Source organism: Cetorhinus maximus, chromosome 5 (assembly GCF_964194155.1).
Source record: "Cetorhinus maximus chromosome 5, sCetMax3.hap1.1, whole genome shotgun sequence".
Classification (NCBI taxonomy): Eukaryota; Metazoa; Chordata; class Chondrichthyes; order Lamniformes; family Cetorhinidae; genus Cetorhinus; species Cetorhinus maximus.
This window is the reverse complement of record NC_135883.1, coordinates 119167525-119189013: the sequence shown is the minus strand read 5'-3', so window position 1 is coordinate 119189013 and position 21489 is coordinate 119167525. Positions and strand designations below refer to the sequence as shown.

Here is a 21489-nt window from a genome sequence, read left to right as displayed (position 1 = left end):
AAGGGTAATTACAAAGGAATGAGGGCAGGGTTGGCTGCAGTGGACTGGGAAAGGAGTTTAGCAGAAAAGATGGTTGACGAACAATGGCAGACGTTTAAGAAAATCGTTCATGACTCACAACAAAGATATATCCCAGTGAGGAAAGAGGATTGTAGGAAGGGAGGAACCAACCATGGTTAACCAAGGAAAGTTAAGGATTGTATCAAATTGAAAGAAAAAACACACAATGTGGCAAAGATTAGTGGTAAGCCAGAGGACTGGGAAAGTTTTAAAAACCAACAAAAGATGACCGGAAAAAAAATAAAGAGAGAGAAAATAAACTTTGAGGGTAAACTAGCAAGTAACATAAAAATGGACTGTAAGAGCTTCTTTAAATATATAAAAAGGAAGAGAGAGACCAAAGTGAACATAGGCCCCTTAGAGAATGAGGCTGGGGAAATAATAATGGTGAACCAGGAAATGGCAGAGGAGTTAAATAAATACTTTGCATCAAAGGTACCACACATAAGGCTACTCAATAAGATAGGAGCCCATAGTGTGGGGGTAGTACATTAACATAGATAGAGGATTGGCTAACTAATAGAAGACAGAGAGTTGGGTTACGGGGAGGCATTTTCAGGATAGCAACCTGTAACTAGTGGAGTGCACAGGGATCAGTGCTAGGGCCACAGTTATATACAATATGTATTAATGACTTAGGTGAGGGAAGTGAATGTACTATCGCCAAGTTTACAGATGACACAAAAATAGGTGGGAAGGCAAGTGGTGAGGATGACACAAAGGTGACACAGGGGGATATGGACAGGTTAAGTGAGTGGGCAAAAACTTGGCAGATGGAATATAATGTGGGAAAATGTGAGGTTATGCACTTTGGCAGGAAGAATAGAGGAGCTGAATATTATTTAAATGGAGAAAGACTGCAGAAAGCTGCAGCACAGAGGGATTTGGGGGTCCTCGTGCATGAATCATAAAAAGCTAGCATACAAGTTCAGCGGGTAATAGGGAAGGCAAATGGAATTTTGGTCTTTATTTATTTATACTTTATTAGTATACAAGGCACTAGTTAGACTGCATCTAGAATACTGTGAACTGTGAACAATTTTGGTCCTCTTATCTAAGGAAAGATATTCTGGCATTGGAAGCAGTCCAGAGAAGGTTCATGAGGTTGATCCCGGGTATGGAGGGATTTTCTTATGAGGAGAGGTTGAATAGGTTGGGCCTGTACTCACTGGAGTTTAGAAGAATGAGAGGTGACCTTATTGAAATATGTAGGGCAGAATTTCCTGCTCATTTGGGCAGGTGCACTCCTGACCCTAATGAGTGTAAAATGACGCATGATGATGTCATCGTGCACTCATGCGATATTTTGGTCGACGTGCGCACACGGTAGTTGGCAGCATGCCCGCTGACAATTAAATGGCAGATTAAGGACATTAACATTCTAATTCAATTAATTTTTTTGATGCCCGTCCAACCTTACGGGCAGGCAAAAAGGCCAAGCGGCCTTTGCATTTTTTGCAAAACCTCATCCGCGGGGGTGGGGGGGATGGGAGGCGGGGAATGAGGTTTTGATCCGTCATTGAAAAGAAAAATTTTTAATTTTCATACTAATTTCTAACATGTCGCTGCTCACGGAGTCACCTTAAAATTCTTTATTTTTTTATCTTCATCTCCCTGAGGCAGCTCTGTGCCTCAGGGAGCTTTTCCTGTGCGCACCTGCGCGCATGCGCAAAGTTCCCCACTCGCCCTCCTCACCCTCCCCCCACACAGGCAGCGCTGAGCGCTGCAGTGCGCGTCTCACACTGGGCGGGCCTTAATTGGCCGGCCAGCGTGAAATCATGGTCACGGTCTGATCGCGGGTGGCGGTGGTCGGCTTCCCAACCGCTCCCGCCCACCCCCGCCGAGCCCGCCTGACGAGGGCAAAATCCCGGCCGTCAGATTCTGAGGGAGCTTGACAGGGTAGATGCTGAGAGGTTGTTTTCCCTTTTGGGAAAGTCTAGGACCAGAGGGCATAATCATATAGTAAGGGGGTGCCCATTTAAGGCAGAGATGAGGAGGAATTTCTTCTCTCTGAGGGTAGTCAATCTGTGGAATCCTTTACCGTGGAGGCCGGGTCATTAAGTATACTCAAGGCTGAGATAGACAGATTTTTAATCAGTAAGGGAATCAAGGGTTATGGGGAAAAGACAGAAAGTGGAATTGAGGATTATCATTGAGGATGATCTCATTGAATGGCAGAGCAGACCCGATGGGCCAAATGGCCTACTTCTGCTCCTAAGTCTAATGGGCTGTGTGCCTCCCACTGATTGATACACATTTGGGGATTGGGGTATAGTAGTAACATCACAGGACTAGTGATCCAGATGCCAAGTCTAAGGTCCGGGGGACTAGAGTTCAAATCCCACCGTGGCAGCTGGTGGAATTTAAATGCAATTAATAAATCTGGAAGTGAAAACTAATCGCCATGACAACTATAAACGATTGTCGCAAAAACCTATCTGGTTCAGGGAAGGAAATCAGCTGTCCTTACCTGCTCTGAGTCATCTACATGTGACTCCAGACCCACATAGTCTGGTTGACTCTTAACTACCCTCTGAAATGTCCTGTCAAGCCACACAGTTCAAGGGCAATTAGGGATGTGCAACAAATGCTGGCCTTGCCAGTGACATCCACATCCCAAAGAATAAAAAAAAGTACAGGGCCCATCTCAGCAGGCTGTCAGTGAAAACCTGCACCCAGCCAGCACACTTACTCCATCCGTAGAGGGAGAGATAGGATAGGTAACATACATGTGACACATGGCACAAGTACCAGAACTAGACTGGCATTAATTCAAGCTGCTAACATTGAAAAACTGAGGAAATAAATGCTCTGCACTTCACTTGGATGTGTGTTGAGTACTTATTTGTCATTGGTTTGCAATATATCAGGAACCCAGCATAAGATGATACTACAAGAACTGAGCATGCACGTTGATTGTTTGAAACTTGTGGTCAAGGTACAAGGAACCTGATGTATAAAAATTGAGGATCATTGCTGCATACTGCCAATGCTTTGGGAATGTTGTGTATTCTGTGAAGATCTTCCTGAAGAAAATGGCATCGATATGACAAAGGGCCCTGATAAACTTCAGCTTTTTTAGGTGCCTCTCTATGTCATTACCACGTAACTCTGCCGAGTCCAGCAGATTTGATATGTGGTAGGCTGCCAGGATTTATACCTTACACATAACCTACAGTACAGTTAACTCTTTCCTTCTCTACCAACTTTGGAGTTAATAAAGCACCAAGTGCACAAAAAACATGAAAAGTGGCAAGAAAATTTGTAGCAGCTCATCTTTAACTGAAGACACCAGCTTCCTCACTGCAGGCTCTTTAGTAACGCTCATCTGAGAGAAATAGATGCATTACACTGGCATTGAATTATTACAGTATATAGTGTGCAAGGTTATTAAGTGCCTCATCTGCCAATTAATTGGTTTACTGCACACATAAACAATTATAAATAAAAAATCTTAATTCTTATGCAGGTGCTAATCAAATGTGATATGGAACTCCTGGCATTGCTGGTCACAATCACAAATTTACCACTGGTGTTAAGCTTAATAACACCAGTAAACTTTAGGCTATAGTCTCATGCTCACTATACTGTATTTTGAATATGGCTTTATGATCTGTTAACTGTTAGTCATAGGGTGGCAACAGTACTGCAGGAAACCTGCCACTTACTACCAAATAATGTACAATCTGCCTTGGCTCACAATTTATAATTACAAAAGGAAAATGCTTAATTAACATTCGTACACTTTTAATTCTAAGAATTATTTCAAGGACGTTATAATTAGTTTAAAGTTATATTAAGAACATAATGATAATATTCACAATGAAGTTCATGAACTATAACCAGAGGATAAAGCTGATTGTATAAGTTACTGCTTCTGAATCAGAGAACTAGGGGGTAGTCTCAGGGTCAGAGGTCAGCCATTTAGGACTGAGATGGGGAGAAAGTTCCTTACTCAGAGGATTGTGAATCTTTGGAATTCCCCATCCCAGGGGGCTGTGAATGCGCAATCATTGAATATATTCAATACAGAGATCGATAGATCTTTGGACACAAAAGAAGCATTGGTGACATGGGGAAAAACCTTCTTAAGCAACTAGTGGTTAAGATCTGTAATGCACTGCCTGAAAGTGCGGTCGAAGCAGGGTCAATTGAAGCTTTCAAAAGGGAATTGGATCATTACCTGAAAAGGAAAGATTTGCAGGGCTATGTGGAAAAGACAGGGGAGTAGCGCTGTGATTTTTCCTTCAGAGGACCAGCACAGATATGACAGGCTGGATGGCCTCCTTCTGCTCTGTAACCATTCTATGATTCTAAGGAAACCAAGAGCTATGGAAATAATGCAGGGAAGTGCAGTTGAGGTAGAAAATCAGCCTTATTGAATGGGGGAGCAGATTCAAGGGATCGGAAGGCCCACTCCTGTTTTTATTTCTTCTGTTCTTAAGTTCTCCTGCCACTGGTTGGCTCACCAGTCCATCCTCACGTTGTCCCCTTTCCACACTAACTGGAAAGGGAAGAGACTCTCTGTTGCCTGATTGCTGAATGGCTGTCAGTCAATTAGTCTTTATTCCCATCTCAAATATGTATATTTCAATACCTTTTTCATTTTTTTCTCTGAGTTGGCTTGCAATGGTATCTACAATGTTTATCCTTCATTTCTGAAGGCTCCAGGACAATTCTGGACAGTTGGAAATCAATGATGCAGGAGGTAAGTTGTCCCCTTGAAACTCATCTGCTCTGCTTGTGTATGTTTTGCTGGCTCTTGCCTGGGCTATTCGATAGAACAACACTCAGCAATGAAGCTCACCATGTCATGGGGATTATGGAGGGATAACTGACAAGAACAGCCCTGTCAAGAGTTGAAATAAACTTCTAGACAGCTAGTTTGAGAGAGACATTGATGGTAGATATTGAGGATTTTGATGAACATTTCTGCCAAAAGGAGCAATGATGGAAGGCCATAATGAGGAATCTATAAAGAAGAGAAAAAAACTGGAAAGGACATTTCTCCACAGTTTTATTCCTTTTCGTCTCTCTTTTTCTGAAGGGCTAGCGTCATACTGGGATATGGCTCTATTACTATAGACAGCCTTTCACCTTAGGTTACTCCATGCATACCCAGGTAGTTTATGTGATCATGACAGCCATCACAACTAAACCTTACCTCGTCCTCACAGAATGTCTTTTAGGGAAAGGAGCCTACTGTCCTTAGCTGTCCTGGTCCATAGATGATCTCAGCCACACACCAACATCATTGATTCTTAACTGACTACTGAGTGGCCTAGGAAGCTACCCAGTCATTTCAAACTCTATTCAACACTTTAAAAAGGCATGCCATCAGCTTCTGAGGACAACCAAGGATGGCCAATAAAAGTCAGCCTTGCCTGTGACATCCACAAACAAGAATGATTTTTTAATTAACTATGAGACTGAATTTGGTCTTTGGTGGTAGAAGAATATTGCTGATAGCAAAACAGTCCATGTCCAAATGCAGCAAGACCTGGACAACATCCAGGCTTGGGATGACAAGTGGCAAGTAACATTCACACCACACAAGTGCCAAGCTATGACCACCTCCAACAAGAGAGAATCTAACCATCGCCCCTTGATCTTCAATGGCATTACCATCACTGAATCCCTCACTATCAACATCCTGGGGGTTACCATTGATCAGAAACTGAACTGGACTAGCCATATAAATACTGTGGCTACATGAGCAGGACAGAGGCTGGGAATCCTGTGACAAGTAACTCACCTCCTGACTGCCCAAAGCCTGTCCACCATCTACAAGGCACAAGTCAGGAGTCTGATGGAATACTCTCCAATTACCGGGATAAGTGCAGCTCCCACAACACTCAAGAAGCTTGACACTATCCAGGACAAAGTAGCCCACATCCACAAACATTCACTCCCTCCATCACCAACACGTAGTAGCAGCAATGGTTACCATCTACAAGATGCACTGCATGAACTCACCAAGCCTTCTTAGATGGCACCTTCCAAACCCACGACCATTACCATCTAGAAGGGCAAGGGCAGCATATAGATGGAAACACCACCGCCTGGATGTCCCCCTCCAAGTCACTCACCATCCTAACTTGGAAATATATCGCTGTTCCTTCACTGCTGTTGGGTCAAAATCCTGGAACTCCCTCCCTAATAGCACTGTGGGTGTACCTACACCACGTGGACTGTAGCAGTTCAAGAAGGCAGCTCACCACCACCTTCTCAAGGGCAACTAGGGATGAACAATAAATGCTGGCCCAGCCAGTGACACCCTCATCCTGTGAATGAAAAACAAAAGTAGCCTGTTTTACATGCTGCCCAGTATCAAGTGGGCTGCTGATTCACTTTCACATATTTTTCACTATATAAGATATGCAACACAGAAAAAGACCCCTTGGCCCAACCAGGCCATGTCTGTATTTCTGCTCCACTCGAGACTCCTCCCATCTTTTCTCATTTAAATCTACCAGTGTAACCCTCAATTCCCTTCTCTTACAGGTGCTTATCTAGCTTCCCCTTAAAGGCATCTATACTATTCGCTTCAACCACTTCCTGTGGTAGCGAGTTCCACGTTCTTACCACTCTTTGAGTACAGAAGTTTCTTCTGAATTCCCTCTTCCATTTCTTGGTGACTATCTTTGATGACCTCTCATTATGCTCTTCCACACATGGGAAATATTCTCTCCATATTGGCTCTATCAAAACATTTCGTATTTTTAAATACCTCTATTAGGTCACCCCTCAGCCTGTCAATTCTTTCCTGATATGTATACCCATGTATTCCTGGTATCATCCTTGTAAGTCTTCTTTGCGCCCTTTCCTGTGCCTCTTTATCATTTTTATAACCTAGTAACCAGAGCTGAATGCAGTATTCTAAGCATGATCTAACTAAAATTTGATACAGGATTGGCATATCTTCCCTATTTTTCAGTTCTATCCCTCCAGAAATAAAACCTAGTGTTTGGTTTGCTTTTTTATGGTCTTGTCAGCATAACTTTTAGAAATTGATGCAATTTGGACTCTTTGTTCTTCTACCCCAACTTGACTTGCACTTTCCAAATAACAAGTGGCGTCTCCGTATTGATAGAGCCAATATGGAAAGAATATTTCCCATGTGTGGATGAGCATAACAAGAGGTCATCAAAGATAGTCACCAAGAAATGGAAGAGGGAATTCAGGAGAAACTTATGTACCCAAAGAGTGGTAAGAACGTGGAACTCGCTACCACAGGAAATGGTTGAAGCGAATAGTATAGATGCCTTTAAGGGGAAGCTAGACAAGCACCTGAAAGAGAAGGGAATCGAGGGTTACACTGGTAGATTTAATTGAGAAAAGATGGGAGGAGTCTCGAGTGGAGCAGAAATTCCAAAATGTACTACCTCACATATTTATCTGTGTTGAACTTAATTTGCCAATTATTTGCCATTTTGGCTAGTTTATTAATGTCCTCCTGTAATTTATTGCACTACTCCTAAGAATCCTCAATTATTCCGCATCCACCACCCCCTGCACCACCACCCTCCCCCTCCCAGTTTGGTGTCATTTGCAAATTTAGAGATTGTATTTTTGATTCTGGAGTCCAAATCGTTAACGTTAAGTGTGAACAGCAGTGGGCCCAGCACTGACCCTTGTGGAACATCATTTCCCATCTGCTGCCACTCTGAATAGTTACCCTTTACTCCTACACTGCTTTCTCTCTTGAAGCCAACTAGCAATCTTGTTGATGAAATTAATAAATAGATAAAACTGCCATTTGTCCCATGACTCCACATTCTCTAACTTCTTTCATTTGCCTGTTATGGGGCACCATTCAAGACTAATTTAATCCCTTACATGTGAATGTCACTGGATAGTGATCAGGAGCCACTATCTAGCTGAGGAATGTTATAACACTCATTCTTGCTGCAAATTGCTCTAATTACCATTTCTGTGGATTCACGGTACAAATTAAACATTTTAAGAGACCACTGCTCAGGAGATTTTCCTTGATTCATTTGTTGTTTCTGAAAAACAATTTCCTACCTCCAGTAGCAGAGGAGAAAACGCTTTTTATTAATTTTGCTAACTTTTTTGATACAAATATTGCTGCTTTCCAACTATTGGTAGCAAAGCTGTCCATACAATGTTAATAAAATATTTTAGTTGCCAGTGTAATCTCATTAAACGACACTGTACAAAGGGTCTATTATTGGAAGAGACCAGTTATTATTTCCTAATATAAGATCCTGAAATTAAATCTCAGCACAGACCCAATAAGGACCTTTCCTGAGATGGAGCCTGTTGAGTATTGTTATTTTAAAATAAAATAACATTGAAATGTATGCCTTTTTACTCCTTTAAATTATACATAATTTCACCCTGTGGATCAAACTTCATTGCTAGATAATATTTTATGCCAATCAGCCAATTCCCAAAGTATTTTCCGTGCAACTCGAGTATACATCTGTATTTTTAGTGGACTGCATCTACATATGGGACTTCCTCAATGGACAGACCTGTTTGCGATATTGAATTACCTCGAATGAAAGCAAGGAAACTTGCATTTATATAACACCTAATCACATGTCTCAAAAGTGTCTCAATGCATCATTTCACGTACAGTGAATGACTTAGCAATGCAGCAACTGTTAATATTTTGGCAAGCACAGCAGTCATTTTTCATGAAGCAAGATTCCATAAACAACAGAGTTGCAGTACCAGTTTGTGTTTTTGGTTATGTTGCTTAAAAAAGCATTTGTTTATTTGCTTGTTACATTTTATTTATTCAAAAGTACACATAAATATTTGTAGCAGATGACTATAATAAAAATAATATAAGCAATTGCATATTTTAGAGGTGCCCACGTGCCATTTTAAAAAGAATTTTACCGTGCAAAAACAGGCCATTCAGCTGAAAATATCTATAACAGTGTTTATGCCCTACATGAGCCTCCTTTTGCCTTACTTTGTCTCACCCTAACAACATATCATTGTCTTCCTTTCTCCTTCATATACTTATCAGCCTCCCCTTAAGTGTATCTATGCTGTTTGCCTCAGCCTCTCCATTGGACAATGATATGTGTGTTGCATGCAACTGTAGCTTATAGTGTGTGCACATATTCACTGAGTGTGCATATTTTGCAGATTTTTATGTTTAATTGCATGGCAGCATATGCAGACTTTTTTTTTACATATCAGTATAATTAGCTCTGGAGATATCTGTGGGTATTAACAGAGTGATTCCAATCAGCTGGATAGTATGTTTGAATAGAGAACCCACATAAAATACTGTAAGAGATTTCAGTGTAGTCTGTTCCATTACAACTATCCACCAGTATGTCTATATATCCTGTTTGTTGTCTGCATTCGATGCATTTTCTAGGATAAATTAAGACTTAAATACCGCTAACTTGTCCCATGATCAGAGCTTATCACGGTTCATCTAATGTATTAATTTAATAGCATTAAAAGTCATAAAGCAAAGATTAATAAGGTGCACTTAACAGTGTACAAGTTAAATTAAACTGATCAAAGATGGAATTTCTGAATCCACATTATCACAATGTTTGTCATTGATTCCTAACGTGCTGAGAAAATAAATCAGGTATATGAATTCTCGTGTATTACTAGATATGTGAATTTATATCATTCGGGATATTAAAAAATCCTACCCCCTTTTCTTATTTTTGCCTAGTTCTACCATACTGCTATTCTGCAATTAGTAATAGTATTGCAAGATGTTGTGTCTTACACATGGGCAGTTAATTGAAAGTTGTGGTTGCAATTTTCCTTAGAGATCTTGCTCGATATTAGTAGAAATAGCACAGCAAAACACAACATAAGTGTGTCTCTCAACATCAATGAAGGCATTATTTCCCGTAAGACAAACGCTTGTTCCCACTGTGGGTTGTTGTGACAGTAGAGTTTATTGAATCAAAAGAAGCATATATTGCAAACATGAGATGGACCTCAAGGAAGGAAAAAGCAGTTCAAAATTTTCAAATCCCAGTAAAAAATCAGTAATACTGGCACCGTAATACTGGAGTTCCATTTTAAAGTATACAAGACAGTTCGGACAAGGAGCCTTTCACTTCTAAGTTTTAGTGGTTTTTCCTGTCACAAGTAACAGGCCAATTTCCTACGCTCACACAAATCCCTGATAGTAACTTTCAGTGGAAATGTCCAAACTTCAAATATGGAGTTTCCTGCAGAATGCAAACCTTTTTATTCCAGCTTGCAAAACTCTGGGAGATAAATATATAGAAACTTTACATGTTTTCCAAATAATCAAAACCAACTATTTTGCCTTCACAACCCTCTCAGAATTCTGAGTTCTTCTAACTCTGGCCTCTTTTGCAACCCACAACCCCTTCACTCCACCTTGGCTGGCCCTTTAACTCTCTTGGCCCAAACCCTGGAATTCCCTCGTTAAACTCCACTGTTCTCCTCTATTAAAACCCTCATTAAACCTACTTTGTGACCAAGTTTTCAGTCACTCTTCCCAATATCTCCTTCTTTGGCTCAGTGTCAATTTTTGTCTGAAAATCTTTTTGTAAAGTGCCTTGGGATGATTTTTATACACTAAAGGCGTTAACAAAATGCAAGTTGTTATTGTATAACATTCACATCTTATATTGATAACATTAACTAAAAAAGTAACAGGGGAAGCATATTGTACCTACAAAGAGTATTATCTAATTAATTCCTATAGTGTTGCAGCAGAGAAGTCATTAAAATTAAAATAACTTTCCACATAGTTATCTGAGCTAAACGTGATATGAGACAAACTAGATTGCACAGTTCCAGAAATAATTTTTGTAATTTCTGCTGTCATGACTCAAATTATCCATTATCTCATTTCACCAATGCATTAAACACAGAGGATGTAAATTATGGAACAAGAGAAAAATGCAAAAGTATGGAGAAAGTGTTGAAAGCTATTACAAGAGTTTTTAAAAGAGGGCCCAATTGAAACTGCGAGTCCTGTAGTGTGATAGTTGCATGATAAAACATCGAGTTCTTGAAACTTAGATTTCTTCATTAGGATTGACTTGTATTTATAAAGCACCTTTCACCTTAGTACTACCCAAAACTCTTTATCGCTAATTAAGTACTTTTGAAGAAGTGCTGTCGTAATGCAGGAAATAACATACCATTGATGGCATGGGTATGGTACTGCTACTGCCAACAACAAACGAGAGGCAAACTGCTTTTCCTATGGCTCTCATGCAGTTGGAGGCAACACAACAGTAATTTTTTCAGATTCGCTAAGAAGTTTACTTTGAGGATGGCACCAACTGTCTCCTTTATTGGTGGCCTTAGCATTCCACTAAACTCAATATGAAGGCAGGTCAGAGCCCTAATAACATTCAGAACCCAATATTTCTTGAATTTCAAGACACAGAAAATTAGCTTTTATTTTCTACTGGAAGCCAACAGGACTATAATCACTAGTAGCACAATGAGGGAGGTAAAAAGGAGAGAATAGTGCTGAGAGATCACGGAACTTTGCTGTCTTGCAATTCAACGTCTGGAAATTTAATATGAAAGAGAGCGAATTTGCTGTCCAGCTAACTTGTTATGACTATGACCAGGATTTTCCAGCCCCATTGTGGTGGCACTTGCTGTGGGAGATTCAGCGGTCCAGCCAAAAGCCCACCGACTTTGGCAGGACGATCCAGGCGGCGGGCGAGGCTGGGAAATCCCGCCCTATGTCTCTAATGCAAGATTGCTTTTGCATTGAAATTTTAAACTGAGGTGCATCATTTCCACTTGGCTACAAAACTTGGGAGCAATCAATTTTTAAAATAGTTTCACATTTATTGCAAACTCAACCTTAGTTCAGGAATGTGAACATTTCAAAACAAATTAAAATTACAATCTATTATACAGAAAAAACATTGACATTACTGGTAATGTCTTAAATATACACATTGAAACTAGTGCAGCAACAGATCACAACGTACAGATTTCTTTACATACGCACAGCTGAAATGAGACGACCATTAAAATTTGGAATGTAATAGAAACAAAAACAAAGTTACTTTATACATATGGGATTACTAGCACATAGAAGCCAGTTGGAAGTTTTAAGACAGGCTCCACAATGAGGCATTTTGGTCCTAGAAACAAAATTTATAGTTCTACCCTATAGCAGCAATGCTTCAAGCATATTGTAGTGAACTATTTCAGAGATTAATTATGTGTGTGTGTGTATTTGTATATGGGATGGGTGGGTTAAGTTATAGAGATGGTATCATGACATTTCACCTCATGGACATCATGAATATATCCCATAGTATAGTGCCTGCTGTGCCGATCAAAATCTTGAGTCAATGTTTAAACCACATAGCAATCATTAAGTCCAATGGCCAAGATTAAACCACACTTGTACCATTATTCATATTTCTATATGTTGTGACACAACACTTGAACATGACCATTCCAATGCCCACAACCTTGCTGACAGCAAAAGGCACATGTAGCTGAAATAACAGTCTTCAGACAATCACCATCCTTTTCAAGTCAGGTTTAAATAACAGATCTTCAAATGGTGGATGGATAACAGAAAGTTCTTTCTCTGCCCCTTTGATTAATGGACTTTCTTCCGGTGTGCAACAGTGCAGTACTGCCACTGCCATCTCCCAGACCCACCGAGCAACAAATGCTCCTCAAGCATTTCAGCATCACCTCAGAAATGGAATAGAAGGCCAATGAGATGTGTAGGTTTCCTTCCAGCTAAGTCCCATTTCTTGGTAAACCGAACATAGAGCTCAGTTAAGGTAAACCCGATGAGACAATTCAGTTTATTGATTCACTACAGGAAGGAGTCGATGGGTGGAGCATATGAGAATCCCAGGAAAGCGTCAGATGCTTCCTTAACACTGGCAGTAATCAGAGCATTATCAGGTGATCTGCCAATTGAGTTTGGAACTGGCTCCTCTGTGAATTCTGGATCAAAGTGTTGCAGGTCAGAAGGTCCACTCTAGAACGGTTAAAAAAGATAAAGAAAATTAGAATTCCAGTTTATATTCTTGCTGTAATTTTAGACATAATCCCCCAAGTTTAAAAGGGAAGAAACAAAGGTGGGCAGCTTTCTTTGTATTAACCACACAAATCTACTATTGTGAAGCAATTCTGTAAGTAATTAGCTACTTACCACATTAGGGTTAAACGGAGGTATTAGCTTCTTGGCATTTAAATCAACCCAGTTTATTGGAGAAAAGAAGATGTGAACCTTGATATCCATCTGTAGAAAGAGGACATTACAGTCAATTAAAAAAAGGACTTCAAGGTGAAAAAAAGGGTTGATTTGCTAACGCTAGTTACTTGGCAAAACAATTAGGTTTTAAAATGTAGGAACACAGCAACTGGTCAAGTTTGTATACCCTGCCCATTTTAAAAAGAATATGCTTTATTCAACTAGCTTACTAGGTTTACTTAAGTAATGATCAGAATGTATATGATCAGGTAAACCTAAAAACAAGGAATCTTTCCAAAGTGTTCAAGACCTCAATACAGAATATGCCAGAAATACAAGGTGTGAGGTGTATCAGCTTAATGATTGTTTACACTGCACAAGTAACTTCCTCATAAAGGCAACAGGAAATCAGTTTAATCAAAATAAATAAGAGTTTACTTACAAAGTCTTCCTTTGCACCCAGGCGTTTTGTTCTGTCTTTTTGCAGTAAGCCCTCCAGCAGGTCTCTGGCAGCATTGGAGATGTTCGGTTTCAAATGTAGTGGCTTGTTCAGAATATTATCGTACATCTCAGCTGTGTTCCTGCTATAGAATGGCGGCTGTATCAAAGCAAAGAAAAAAATAATAATTTACCATAATCCCTAATGCTGTAAATTAAAGAAACATCTTGATTGCTTGCTTAGTAATCCGCAAATAATGCTTACCAATCCATATAACATCTCATAAAGAACTGCTCCCAGGCACCACCAGTCAACTGTTCGGTCATAGGGCTGCTTGTGTAAAACCTCAGGGGCCAAGTACTGTAACAGAATAAATAAAGAGGCAATTTAAACCAATTTGTCTTTCACAACAAGAAGTAATAAATAAACACTGGTACAATAGACAGGACAGACAACCCTCATTATAGAAATGTGTTTATTGATACCATTACTGTTCATTAAAAAGTGCCACTTTATGTTGCACTTATATAACTAGAGTTGATTCTAAAAAACTTGGTTTTTAGTTATACCGCAAGGTGCATTCTACAGCACAGGCGGAAACAAAATTAACAATTATGTATATTTAGGATTATGTGAGTACAGTGTTTATCAGATCTTTCCCAATGGCAAGGGAGGATCCATGCATGACAGTGAGCATCCAACTTGACCACAGCCAGAAAAAAGCAAAAGGCACTGCTGCATCAAAAGGTGCTGAGGGAAAAAGTAGTTTTTCAGAAGTGTATCTTTACCTTACAGTGCAGCCTCCAACGTCAGTGGTGGCTCTGTATGCTACATGCATTATTGGTTCAAAATGTTTTCTGAAGGAGATAGTGATTGGCCAGCAATAGAATATAATAAGAGTTCATATTCTGGGACCCACAAGATACATGTTGTACTTACCTCAGGTGTGCCACAGAAAGTGCATGTTGTGCTATTTGATTCAATGTTCTCTTTGCATAGGCCAAAATCAGTCAGAACGATGTGCCCTTGGCGATCAAGTAAAATATTCTCAGGCTTTAAATCTCTGCAGGATAAAAAAGACATGGAGAGCTGCTTACAATCCACTCAAATGTACATCCAACATCACACAAACTTCAGTAATTTTGGTATAGCGCAATTAAAAATGTGCATTTTAATTTTGTTCCTTCTCAGGATATTATAGTATTTTACAGTTTAATCACAAGTCGCACTAACCTGTAAACAATGTTAAGAGAATGGAGGTAGCCCAGAGCACTGGCAATCTCAGCAGCATAAAACCTAGCTCGTGGTTCTAGGAAGCAACGCTCACGTTGGAGGTGATAAAACAACTGTAGAGAAAGCAAACCAATAAAAACATGAACGAAAATCCATCGGAAAGCAATCATGGAGCCCTTTTGATGTTACATAGCAACAGTAAAAGGAAATGGCCCGTTACACCCACAACCCTCAACCCCCCCGCCCCAACTTTACAGTTCTCACTCAGCAGCTAATTACAGTCACGAATTCCAAGGATTGCCCTCTACGTCCGCTACTAAATCTCCTCTCTGAAATAAATGAGTCTTTCACACCGCTGCCACTTGGGACATAAAATCGCATCCTGCAGTTAGTCAGTCTCCTGTGACTTACCTCGCCTCCATTTATGTAGTCCAGGACAAAGTAGAGTTTGTCGGCTGTCTGGAATGAGTAGTAGAGTCCCACCAAGAAAGGGTGTTTCACATTCTTCAGCAGGACATTACGCTCCGACATGATGTGCTTTTCCTTAAACGGAAAAATAAGAGAAGTGAGTAACAAACTCAAGTGAATTCGGTTAAATATTCCCTCATTTCAAAAGAAGGCAGGCTGGACAGAATTAGCATGTGCACCAATAGCTAAAAACCTTGGAGCATCCTCCGTGCAGCAGGAAGTTGCAGAATGGTTATAAGGTGTCAATTATTACCTCTTTCTTTTTCAAAATGGCCTTTTTCTGTAAGACTTTTACAGCGTAGAACTGGTCATCAGATTTGTGTTTTGCAAGGAGGACCTGTTCAAAAACAAATTGCCCGATATTTAGAGAAACGTACCACCAGAAGGAAAAATGATTTTACAGTTTGCAATCAGTTATATCGCTTTTTTGGCGGGGGGGGGGGGGGGGGGGAGAATAAAAAGTGTTTTACCTTTCCAAAGCTTCCCTTTCCAATCACCTTTAGAAAGTTGAAGTCACTTGGCTTGGCTCTAGAGGTGAGAGAGTAAAACAAAACCTTAATAAAAATGTTGCAGCATTCCGAGGGTGAAATCCACACTCCGGGCGAACAGCAAAAAATTATTTCGTGTTAATGGCAGGAAGAATGTTTTCATTGATACTCACTGAGGGTTAGAAGAGGGACCGAGGTTGATCTGTGCGGTTGTTGGGCTGGGCTGCAGGAGAAATCACATAATAAAAAAGACAAGTTAACACGGCTCGGGTGAAGAGTGAAAAAAAAAGGGAAGAATCAAATGCTGCTATCCTTTATACTCACTGGAGGAGACGCACTCTCTCCATTCGGTTCAGTGCCTGTTGGATTGACATGAAACATGGCCGGGACTTCTGAGCTGTTTAAAGAAACAATTTACAACCCGTTAGAAACGGAGGCCTTCCAGAACCTGTCCACAAGCCGGCACTCTGCTATGAACCAGACTGAGATCTGAGTGAACACAAAGCATTACTTGAAGGGGACACATTTGCCAGCGATGTCTCGGTGCAGACAGACGCGCTATTGTGCGAGGAGCCAGGTGCAGAAATTGGTAAGAAGAACGGGATCTGCTGGAACCAAACATGGGGCAAATTTACACCCCCACTCCCCTCCATTCCCACCTTAAAACAGCCCCATCCAACTCTCCGGTAGCTCCTGCACATTATGCCCGGTGATCATGCAACAATAGTAAGGACAGGAAAGAAGGCATACTTACTGTCTGCAGGCGTATGACTGGGAGGCTGCTATTTTCTGGATGAGATCGTTTAGCCCCATTCGCCTTTGTTTCATGAAAGCTGTAAAAACAAAACACCTGATAAAGGCACTAAGAACAAGCAGCCCAATAAATACAATTACAAGCCAAACAAGTTCGAGCACCTGGCAGTTGCTTTATGCAACTCCCTTTACAAGTTTAAGCCATTTACCATCAGCACTTGGATATTCAGGGCGAACGATCTTTTTTTTTAAATGTTACATTGGGAACCTTAAAATCTGAACATACACGATTGCAACTTGCAGCCCTTTGACATTATATAAAATATATTTAAAAATCTTATGATGGTGGAAATAAAAAATTACCAGTAAGTATCGTGGCCACCATCCCTCTCATTTTGGAGTAAGAGAGAGTAGATCCCGAAGAGCTAGATTTAACAGTCATGGTTAAAAGCTGATCACTTTATTGGGAATTGGAGGTGTGTCTGACAGTCCCTGTATTGTCCTTGCACGATCCTTGCCCAGCAAGAGATTGCAGATTGTGAGAAGCACGGAGCGTGCTCTCGGTTGGATATATATACCCACACAGGAGACTGGGCTGGGGGCGGTGGTATGTCAGCAATGTAGCGGTGCCGGGCGGTCCTGACCTCTCTGAGTCAGCCTGTCTCAGGGCTTCCTCCCGGAACGCAGGCGTCACACAATCCAAACAACAGCCAGCAGCAAGCTCGCAACATTCTCCCGTGCTGCTTCTGAACTGTTGGGAATTATCCCCTGTTCCACATTCCCACCTGTCCGCTATCAGATTACCCCGCAGCACCCACATGCTGGTGAGGATGACTTTGTTGGATGAGAAAACAGCTCCAGGCACTTTTTGTGAAATTTGCATGCTCGTATATACATTGTGAGTTGCTGTATTAGCCACAGAATCAAATTTAGCTGGGGTGGGTTTTTTTTTGTTGCAACTTCAAGTATCATTCAAAATTCAGGGGATTAGCTCAATCATTTCAATTTCAACAGAATTAAGATGAACTGCCTTCTAGCAGGGAGATGTGTCATCACCCAGCCAGTCAGGATGAAAGAATGCTCTATTTCACAAGGGGAAACGATTTCTCATTGCAAATACAGGCTGTTAGTGATTTTCTGTTTCCTAAAACTACAATTTATGACTGATTCGGATCTCCTCCCACTCTCACTACTTTCCGTGCGGGAGCTGTGTGTGTCGGGGGGGAGGGGGTGCGGATCTTACACCAACTGGAACTGCACTACGGACTGACTGAATGACTGGCACGAAAACGATTGGCACCAGATTTAAATGACTGGCGGGAAGAATTTATAACGTGAAGCAGCATTACAGATAAATCGGCCTCAAGCTGGCCGTCCATTTCAGAGGGAGCGAGAAAGTTTGCATTCTGCATTGGTTCCAAAACCGTGCTCTGCGAAACGCACATACCCCGGAGCTCAGGCCAAATGCGAGAGAGAGAGAGAGAAAAAGCCAATTCAGCCCGTGAAAATATTTGCAAATCACACATTCCGAGCAAATATTTCCTTCCACAACTTTAGTTTTCTTTCCTGCTGACCTTCGACGTGGCAACCTAGACCCATCATTATTCGTCACTCAGTCTTTCCCCCCCCTCCCCACCTCCCCACCCCCCACCAGCTGAAGCACCACCAGCTGAAGCACCACCAGCGGCTTCTTTAACACTCAGCCCAGTGGAACCGGGATCGGATTCCAGATGGGAAGTGTGGAGCCGGCCCCGGGGTACCGAGGGAACTGGCTCGGGTTTTCCAAAGCGAGCCCGTCCCATTCATTCGGAGTATCCGGTACCTCAGGACTCAAGTCACAGCGCAGTGAATAGATTACAGCAACCAACTCACCCCAGCAGGGAACGATATCTAACCTGTGAAAGAAAGCTTCTCTGTTAAAGATTTCATGATAGTCTTGAGACGTTATAACTTTGTGGACAGGCCCCGCGCTGAAAACTCGCTGGCAGAAAGCGGTCTAATATATAGGCGAGGTGCCTTTAATGAAACGATTTTCATAGATAACTTATCACTTTGCGTCGCTTATAAATTCCACCACGTAAGGGACTGATTGCTTTACTAATGATTAAAACCACGAAGTATGAAAGGTACTTGACCTTCCGCTTGATTTTTTTTTATTTGATTGTAAGTTAATGGTTGTTGGCCGGCCGTGCTTTCAGGCTGAGTTTTTTTTTACTGGGGGGGAGGGAGGAAGTAAACTAGCAGCGACTGAGGTGTGTGAGCGCCACTCGAACGTCAGCAGCCAACACAGACGAGAGCTTGTGGTGGCGCCTGTGCTCTCTCCTCTTCCAGGACATGGGGCACCGAGGCAATTGCGTGGAAGGGACTTGTTGAGACTGCTTTGGAGGGACCGGATACCTCTAGGGTGGAGGAGGCGCCCCTTTGCTTATTCCTGACATCCACCACAGGGACAATCGGACAGAAGTCAGAGCAACTGTTTGTAAACTGCAGTTATCTTGTCTTCTTGTGCCTCTCCAGTGTCCGGTGCTAAGGGCTTCACATTCTATAAACGAATACAGATTTTTTTTTTGTGATTAAGCATTCAACGTAAAGAACTTGAATATACACATTGGTTCTTTATTGTGCCAGAGCAGTTAATCACAGGAAATGCTTGCATTCTGCTTGGCAGTACAGTATGTAGCAGTCAACCAACTCGCCACTAATGAACTGGAAATGATTTCACGATAACTCTGCAGTAATGAGATCACAGAGATTCTGCTTCTGTGAGCATCATCACTCAAAGTTGCCCTTACCCTGAACATGAAATAAAATCTTCACACAAATTAAACATATTTATAAAATAAAGAGATAACAAACGCAATTTAGATAATAATCTGATCTCAGAGAACAAACCAAATAATAATAAGTATAAATCATCTAGGTTTGAGTTCTGGATTTGTTTTTTCATGTGAATCATTGGACTAGATTTCCTTGTAATCACTCTTGGGTTTGTGCTTTCTGTACTTCATTTTTTTTGATTGAAACATATAAGATCCTGAGGGGCCTTGTGGGAGAATCTCGAATTAGGGGTCACTGTTTAAAAATAAGGCGTCACCCATTTAAAGCAGAGATGAGGTGAATTTTTTTCATTCAGAGGGTCATGAGCCTTTGGAACTCTCTTCCTGAAAAGGTGGTGGAAGCAGAGCCTGAATATTTTTAATGCAGAAGTGGATAGATTCTTGGTAATCAAGGGGGTGAAAGGTTATTGAGGGTAGGTGGGATACAAATTTCAGGTCACTGTCAGATCAGTCATGATCTTATTAAATGGTGGAGCAGGCTCGAGGGGCTGAATGGCCTACTCCTCCTTGTTCATATGTTCACATGTTCGTAACACCTCTAGAAGCTTTTTTCCTGTTCAATACTTCATTCAAACAGTTAAATGTCAAAGTGAACAGCAGCATCTGTCTGGCAGGGTCAATGATGCCTTCAAGTTCCTATTGTTACTTGCAACTCAGCACTCATGTAGAACCAATCTTCACCTTTGAGTATGAAAAAATATAGGAATGTAGGAACAGGTATAGGCCACTGAGTCCCTGGAAACTGTTCCACCATTAAATGAGATCATGGCAGCTGGCTGATCTGCGACTAACTCTGTATTCCTGCCTTTGTCCCATATCCCCAAATATATTTGATTAACAAAAATCTATCCATCTCAGTTTTCAAATTAACAATTGATCAAGCATCAATTGCTGTCAGCGGAAGAAAGTTCCAAACTTCTATCACCCAGTGTATCAAATTGTTTCCTAATTTCACTCCTGAAAGGTATGGTCCTAATTTTTAGACAATGTCTCCTAGTTCTAGACTCCCCAACCACTGCAAATAGTTTCTCCCTATCTACCCTATCTTCCTTAATATCTTGAAAACTTCAATCAAATCATCCTTTAACTTTCTAAATTGCAGGCAATGGCAACCATAGTTGGTATAATATCTTAATTCAACACTTGCAGGCCTGGTATCATCCTGGTAAATTCATGCTGCACTCCCTCCAAGGTCAATATATCCTTTCTAAGTAGTGATACCCAGAACTGCTCACTTTACTCCAGGTGTGGTCTAACCAGGGCTTTGTATAGGTGAAGCATACCCCCTTGTATTCTAGTCCCTTTGATATAAAGGTGGGCATTCCATTAGACTTTTTGATTATTTTCTGTACCTGTTCATGACATTTTAATAACCTACATAGCTGGACCTCCAAGTTTCTTTGGACGTCTACTGTTTCTAGCTTTTCACTTTATTTCATTATATTCTGCAAGGTTGTGCAAATGTTTGAGCAATTTCAGTAACACTGCAGAAAGTGGATCTCACTCAGACTGATAGACTGTCCTGTGCCTTCGCATACAGGATTTTTGTGACATTATTGCCAAATTAAACATATGCACAGTTTCTTCTTAGCTGTGGAGCAGGTTGGAAGCTCAAAAGTTGTTACAAGACAGCAACGTATCACAGGGTGGCGACGGTCATATAAACCAGGAGAAGTTCGAGTTATTTATTCGCCCAGTGGTGTGTTACAACTTGAGAAGACACTAACCTGTATTACCTGCTGTGATTCTATAGAGGGAGCGAGAGAGAAAGGGAACCACTTCTCAGGAACACCTTTATTCCATTTTCAGCTGGTTTTATTGTTGGCAACAGATGTCCTTCAGGGACAGCCCACAATGAAATAAAAACATTGAACTTCATGCTTTTTTTACATTGCAACTTGTATTGATATGTTTTATTTTACTGTATTTTACAAAAAAATCCTTGGCTCCATTATTATGTTAAAAACGTAAGGCTGCCTGGGAGTGGTTAATTAGTAATCTCATTCAGATAATTTAATTAACTAA

General features: G+C 41.0%; 1 protein-coding gene across 3 annotated transcripts; it reads right to left on the bottom strand.

The window, feature by feature from the left end:
* Positions 1-11844: 11844 nt before the first annotated feature.
* sgk1 (serum/glucocorticoid regulated kinase 1) lies at positions 11845-18665 on the bottom strand. 3 transcript variants are annotated; one of them, XM_078542384.1, is made up of 13 exons: positions 18523-18665; positions 16629-16707; positions 16199-16271; positions 16048-16097; positions 15857-15914; positions 15640-15723; positions 15330-15461; positions 14919-15031; positions 14625-14748; positions 13950-14045; positions 13689-13844; positions 13205-13294; positions 11845-13030 (listed from the first exon to the last, which is right to left on the bottom strand). In XM_078542384.1, the coding sequence occupies exons 1-13, from the start codon at positions 18554-18556 to the stop codon at positions 12863-12865; spliced, it is 1257 nt and encodes a 418-aa protein (XP_078398510.1). In that variant the 5' UTR covers positions 18557-18665; the 3' UTR covers positions 11845-12862. The 3 variants fall into 3 exon arrangements, with proteins under 3 accessions (XP_078398510.1, XP_078398511.1, XP_078398509.1); XM_078542385.1 differs by having other exon boundaries at positions 18500-18630; XM_078542383.1 differs by lacking the exon at positions 18523-18665 and adding an exon at positions 16991-17195.
* Between the last annotated feature and the right edge of the window lie 2824 nt (positions 18666-21489).